Source organism: Ranitomeya imitator, chromosome 1, assembly GCF_032444005.1.
Source record: "Ranitomeya imitator isolate aRanImi1 chromosome 1, aRanImi1.pri, whole genome shotgun sequence".
Taxonomy (NCBI): Eukaryota; Metazoa; Chordata; class Amphibia; order Anura; family Dendrobatidae; genus Ranitomeya; species Ranitomeya imitator.
Genome location: NC_091282.1, coordinates 306,716,847 through 306,724,357, shown reverse-complemented (window position 1 = coordinate 306,724,357; position 7,511 = coordinate 306,716,847). Strand labels below are relative to the sequence as shown.

At 40.8% G+C, this 7,511-nt stretch overlaps 1 protein-coding gene across 1 annotated transcript; it reads right to left on the bottom strand.

Moving 5' to 3' along the window:
- Positions 1–326: 326 nt before the first annotated feature.
- PLA2G1B (phospholipase A2 group IB) lies at positions 327–7,260 on the bottom strand. The gene is made up of 4 exons (XM_069745422.1): positions 7,225–7,260; positions 4,115–4,274; positions 1,679–1,806; positions 327–489 (listed from the first exon to the last, which is right to left on the bottom strand). The coding sequence occupies exons 1-4, from the start codon at positions 7,256–7,258 to the stop codon at positions 371–373; spliced, it is 441 nt and encodes a 146-aa protein (XP_069601523.1). The 5' UTR covers positions 7,259–7,260; the 3' UTR covers positions 327–370.
- Positions 7,261–7,511: the final 251 nt, after the last annotated feature.

Sequence of the window (7,511 nt, the reverse complement as noted above, 5' to 3'; positions counted from 1 at the left end):
GGTTTCTGTACCAAATATTAAGTTCTGTTTTTCTATTGTATTAAATACTTATTTCATACAATAAAATGTAAATTAATTATGTAAAAATCATACAATGCGATTTTCAGTTTTTTGTTATATATAAATGACCTTGCAGTATAATTAACAAAAGATACGAAAACAGCGAACAGCACTCACTGTATCTGTATCTGCCATAGACATACGTGGACTGGGACCTTGTATCTGATGCAGACAGAGAACATGACAATTTAGCATATGACGTTATCTGAGACCCCATAATGTGGTTGGATGACCATCATTGGTACAGGCAAATAAAAACACAGTAATTTGGTTTTATGCTTTTATTTATTTCTCTTTGCATTATCATCACTTAGCAGTGTTTGTTTTTATCCAAGTCTTTGTATGACGCGTTGTATGGAGAGCTTGCAAAACAATTGGCAGCAACTCGATCACAGTTGCAGATAAATTGAGCACAGGCGTCACTATTGGCTGTTGGAAGACACACAAAATGGCAAGAATTATTTTATGGTGTGTACAAATAAAATGCATCTCTAAACTGCAATACACATGCAAGATTTCTTTAGAGTCAAAGTGATGAATATGTTGCCTACTTAACATCCTTGGAAACTTTAGATATTTGGACTGCACATTGCTTCTGCCAATCAAAATTATTTCTACACCTTTACAGAATAAAAGTGAACAAAAAAATGTATGAAGTACTGTAGCTTTCTTAACCTGGTCATACACGCAAGGTGTGAGATGACTGTTGGCGAATCCTTGTTGGGCAACTATGTTCTCCGACCAAAGGCCATTAGAGGAAAGTGAAGGACCATTATAAACACTAGGGTGAAAATTCATCAAGACTAACATTTTATACCTCCAGTATGAATCCAGAGTCTGCTGGAGTAAGTTGCACAAAATTCCTTAAGAGGTATATGTCTCATAATGAATGTGACGCATCTTTCAGCTGTCCGTATGTCAGCAATGGAAAGCGCTCTCCAGTCCTTGACAGGAGTACTTTTATACTATAGTTTACCCCACTTTTGTGGCATAACTAATACTGGATCTGATCTAAAGCCAAACCAAATAGAACACTCTTAATGATATTAAGCCCATGAGACACGTCAGTAAGACCCTGTGTCTTCAGGCAATCTTTTTCGAGTGGACACTCCTAATCACAATAGAACCCAGAGAGAAAGCAGAGTACTCAGTCCAGAATTTGTAAAAAATCCATATTAATTTATTACATCAATAATCCATATATCAAACAAATATAACAACAATTACATGTATAGGGTTAGGTCAGTCACAAGTATACCGGCAGAATAACGTAAAAATATAAATATAAAGTGCCTAGAAGCATCACCCATCCGCACATGTCTTAGCTGAAGTCAAATTCACTGCATAATTGCGGCATATTAGTATATGGCGGTGATTATACGGAGAGCTTAGCCATCTAATTGTAAAGTGCCGGACCCGTGTCTCGCCGTCACCAACGCGCGTTTCGCTGCTCTTTCTCAAGGTGCGCACCTTGAGAAAGAGCAGCGAAACACGCGTCGGTGGGGCGAGACACGGGTCCGGCACTTTACAATTAGATGGCTAAGCTCTCAGTATAATCACCGCCATGTAAAATTGACCAGCTATCTATCTCTTACGGTCATCATTGCAATCCACTTACATGTACAGGTAATAGTTGTCCCTGAACATTTATAGTCATAACTCTTGGTGTATGGGTTATCTACAAGGCCACCACAACTAGATAATGTCTTTACTTGTGAATAGCAGTTGTCATGGACTTGGCAGCATCTGTAAAAATAATACAGTAAATTGTTTACATTTACATTTTCACAATTGCGGAATTTTTCTAATCCTGGCTGTTGCATTTAAAGGGGTTGCCCACTACTCAAGCAATCCCCTCTTAAATACCATATCCTCCTTTCTAAAATAAAAACACCATATCCCGCAGCAGCAGTGTCAGCACAGAGGCGTGTAATATTGTTATTCCACGCGATCCCTGCATCCAATCAGTGGCTGCGATGCTCACACCTTCCTCAGACATTCTAAGTTCGTCCAATGGAAGTGAGAGCGCAGTAGTCAATACTGATTGGCTACAGGGCTCATATGGCATAACAATGTCAAAGGATACCTGGCGCCGACATTGCTGGAACGACGCAGTTATGGGTGTTGAGTATATGGGGTTTTATATTTTTACAAGGAAAAACAAAGTATTGCAGAACGTGTTTTCTGAGTAGTGGGCAACTCCTTTAAAATAATAGAAAACAAATGCATAAGATACTAAACTGACATTTACATTGTAAATAAAAAGCTGTGAATCTAGTTAAGAAGGGTGACAATTTTCATCCAAAACTGAGGAAAAAGTAGGAAACACTTTAAAACAGTAAATAAAATACATTACTTACCTGTAGAAGCCCCTGCTGCTGCACCATGTTTCTGCTGCTCAAGTCTTTGTTTACTGGGCTGTGGTGGGACCTCCTCTCTACAGCATATGACCACTGCAGCCAATCACTGGCCTCTGCAGTCTCATTCCATTTACCTCGGTATGACTTTTACTTTCTTAATTTTATGATTGACATGACATGTTGAATATTTAAGGGAATTCTATTGAATTCTATACAACATTTTCCTTTCAATAAACATATATATGTTAAACTCATTTTGAAACATACTGTTGTTAATCTATTATCAAGCCAAATCAAGGTATATAGTGGCCTCTATACAGTAGCTCAAACTTATCAAAATGATGGCATGTAGAAGAGAAGTGCCCCAAAATGTCCATACATATATACAGTGCCTTGCGAAAGTATTCGGTCTCCTGGAACTTTTCAACCTTTTCCCACATATCATGCTTCAAACACTTTCAGTTGTTGAATTTCCACAAAAATTTAAAATAACCAATAAATTTCGTTCAACTTCACAATTGTGTTCCACTTGTTGTTGATTCTTCACCAAAAATTTACATTTGGTATCTTTATGTTTGAAGCATGATATGTGGGAAAAGGTTGAAAATTTCCAGGAAGCCGAATACTTTCGCAAGGCACTGTAGAAATATATATACTGTATATTGGATGTTAGCTCATGTATGCAAATATATATACTCTTATTCCACTGGCATCATGACAAGCAAATCTGGCAGAGTATCCACTTACCTCTGATCCTGTACGCCCTTACTTACTGGGTCCTGTATACCCTTGCACTAACCCCCCTAGATTAACCCCTTGATTTATATCTAGAGAGACAGCTGGCTAGTGTTAGGTGGGAGGGCTGCTCATTGGAATTGTGTGATTAGGTAATGTGGGTGGAAAATATTATTAGGTAATCGTGGGTTGGAATGTGTGGTATTGTTGTGATATTAGGGTTGTAGTATCAATATATGTCTATTACATACATATATATTTATACCCAAGCTCACAAATATATATAGTTGCCAGCTTGGGTAGAAATATATATTTAATAGACTGTAGACTTGTGTGTAATAAATATTCTTTTTTAATACACAGTTTTGTCTCAGTTAGCTGTTCATACAGTATGTAGGATATGGAACAGATAAAGTTTAGGCAGCATTAATTATATATTAATTATAGGGCACCGTGGTGGCTCAGTGGTTAGCACTGGGGTCTTGGGTGCAAATCACACCAAGGACAACATCTGCAAGGAGTTTGTATGTTCTCCTCGTGTTTCCCTGGGTTTCTTCCGGGTTCTCCGGTTTCTTCCCACACTCCAAAGACATACTGATAGGGAATGAAATTGTGAGCCCCATTGGGGACAGCAATGATAATGTATGTAAAGCGCTGCAGAATATGATAGCACTATATAAGGAAAAGCATAATAATAATAATTAATTATTAATAGTCAAAGCTGACCATAATTAATATCGGACCTCAATAAAGGTGTAGAAGTCCTGTAGCATTTTTGGAGGGAATTTCTCCCCTATTCAAGGGCATATGGTATACAAAGAAAAACAACAAATTAATATGTTACAAGGTTATAAACTATAACATCATCCCATGGATGCATAATATGCACTCGTTGGGTCGCTCTATTAGCTGCTTTCCCAATGTCAGTTGAATATCACCTACATGGAAATCATGCTTACTTGTCCAGAGTATCCTTGGGAGTCCCGTGTCCGCCAAGTCCACAATAACAACCATAATTATTATATTCTTTTAGAGGTGCACTGTTAGGAATGGCGCATTTGATCAAACTGTGGAAATTCCAGAGTGCCCGATCATAAGGAGAGGCACAGGCGCAGGATACTGGGACAAAATCAAAATATGTTACTATAGTCAAAATTAAAAAGACTTGTCCATGAAACTTCAAATAAAACTATTGTCTACACAACCCAACTCATCCAAATTGAAAACAGAATAAAATAGAAAAAAATCGGGTTTTTCAGAAGCCCTATATCAGATAATAACAGATACAACAAAAGAAGGAAAAGCATATGGGTATAACAGAGACACACAGAATATACATACGGTATATATTAAATATACATATATATTATACACATTATATTCATTTGTGACTGGCTCCATTCATTTATCTTTCCCTGTGTAATGTTTTTGTTCTAGAACTGGACGTGGGAGGGAGGGTGCCATTCTTATTATAGATGGTACTGGTTTTGGAATTCGAAGTGGATTTGTCCTTACCTATGCGCAATGAATTTTCTAATTAATATATATCAATATATACACTGCTCAAAAAAATTAAGGGAACACTTAAACAGCAGAATACAACTGTTAGGTGTCAAGTTCCCGCCGCTGTACAGGGGAAATCTCGAACTATGTCTGCTGCTTCTCCTCTAGCCGCAGTGGAACCTGCTCAGCGGAGACGTCGGTCCCAGCGTCTGGCTCAACCTGATACTTCAGGCTCTGCCTTTGTAGCCAGCACTGGTCAGCGGCGAGCAGGCTTTTCTGGGACTAAGTCCTGCTTTTCATGCACTGAGCATGCCCACGGGAGGACCTCTCATTGCAGGTCGGGGGTCACACGCTCAGGCCCTGTAGCAGCTCCTATTGGTCCACCAGGAAGGTCCTGAAAGAGCTGCAACTATTAAAGGTTTGCATGGCCGCACGGCCATGCGCCAGTATCAAATGTATTTGGCTTATGCCAGTGGATACTATACCACTCTATACATATGTGGTGTGAGGCTGCAGCTTTGGGACTGTACACTCAGGCAGGCAGCTAGCATCAGTGGGGGCAATTAGCCTTGGCTTAGCATCTGGTTCCTTCATGTGTGCGGTTAGCACAGAAGAGTTCCAGAGCAAGCACAACCCTAGTTAGGGTAATAGTTTGTGTACAGCGTGATTCTGTGAGTCAACAGAGATCGCTTTCAGTTCAGTTGGGTGAAGCTTAACCCACGTGTGAGCTCAGAGTTTATCCGCCGTTACTTTGCAGTAGATATCTCTGTACGGTGGACCCCGGGCTGCGAACGCACCTTGTTGCTACCTATCTATACTCGGTGTGTTCCGCTAGCCCTAACAACAACTCCAAGTAAATCAAACTTCTGTGAAATCAAACTGTCCACAGAAGCAACACTGTTTGACAATCAATTTCACATGCTGTTGTGCAATTGGAATAGACATCAGATGGAAATTATTGGCAATTATCAAGACACAATAAAGGAGTGGTTTTGCAGGTAGGGACCACAGACCACATCTCAGTACCAATGCTTTCTGGCTGATGTTTTGGTTACTTTTGAATGTTGGTTGTGCTTTCACACTCGTGGAACGGACTCTACAACCCACACAAGTGGCTCAGGTAGTGCAGCTCATCCAGGATTTCACATCAATACGAACTGTGGCAAGAAGGTTTGCTCTTTCTTGTAGCGTAGTGTCCAGAGGCTGGAGGCGCTACCAGGAGACAGGTCAGTACACCAGGAGACGTGGTAATGTCTTACACCTGCTGTGTCACCGCTTTTCTTATAGGTACCTTCACACTGACCAACTTAACAATGATATCGCTAGCGATCTGTGACGTTGCAGCGTCCTGGATAGCGATATCGTTGTGTTTGACACGCAACAGCGATCTGGATCCTGCTGTGACATCGTTGGTCGGAGCAGAAAGTCCAGAACTTTATTTCGTCGCTGGATCTCCCGCAGACATCGCTGAATCGGCGTGTGTGACGCCGATTCAGCGATGTCTTCACTGGTAACCAGGGTAAACATCGGGTTACTAAGCGCAGGGCCGCGCTTAGTAACCCGATGTTTACCCTGGTTACCAGTGTAAATGTAAAAAAAAAAAACACTACATACTTACATTCCGTTGTCTGTGGTGTCCCCCGGCGTTCTGCTGTCCTGCCCTGTGTCAGCGCCGGCTGGCCGTAAAGCAGAGCACAGCGGTGACGTCACCGCTCTGCTTTACGGCCGGTGCTTACAGTGCAGGGAAGCAGAACAACGGGGGACGCCACAGACACCGGAATGTAAGTATGTAGTGTTTGGTTTTTTTTACATTTACCACTGGTAACCAGGGTAAACAACGGGTTACTAAGCGCGGCCCTGCGCTTAGTAACCCGATGTTTACCCTGGTTACCCGGGGACCGGCATCGTTGGTCGCTGGAGAGCTGTCTGTGTGACAGCTCTCCAGCGACGCTGCAGCGATCGGCATCGTTGTCTTGATCGCTGCAGCATCGCTAAATGTGACGGTACCTTATCGCTTAGTGCACCAATTTCTCTCCACTACTATTACCAAGAAGTGAAAAAGAGACTCTCTTATGGATCCCACACTGACGGGAAGTGCCCTATACTGCCAAGCAGCAATCTAAACTCATTTGAAAGATTTCTCATTTAGGTTTCAGAAAGATTATCTGGTTTCTTCCAACAATAACTTGCAAGTCTTTTTTTTTTTAACTCTGACAATCATAAAGGGGTATTTTATTTCTTTACAATTATGCAAGATAAGTGGGGTTTTGACCATTGGGAACCCCACTGATCACAGGAAAAGGGGTGCCTGTGTATTTGAATGGAGTGCATGCTGCTCCTCCATATTTAATCTGATTGGTTAATACACAATTTGCATTAATGTTGATAAACCTCCTCAAACATTTCAATAAATGAGAACACAAATACTAATAGAAGAAAATTCATACAGTTCAATATTCTTAATATATATAACAGTTTTCAAAACAATACAATATCCAGTCCTGTAGACAGATTCTTCCAAAATGTGGTAATTGCAGCTAATAATTGGTGAAAGGGAAAAGCCTACCTGCTAGGAGAACTGCAAACAATCGGAGCATCATGGCGGTAGAGACTCACTGCAGGTTGAATGCTGAACGCCCCCCCATATATAGTGAAACACTGACCTTCACACTTCAGGGACATCAACTTCTGACATCGGCGTGCTGCCAAGTGCACATTTTCTCACTCTACTGTAGATGTGACTGACGATGTATGGCCTTCAACTTGTTTTTATTAGATAGTGTTTGCAGAATCTGACTGGACTCTTGCTTATCACTCTAGAATGTCTATGTATAGCATACATATGAATATACA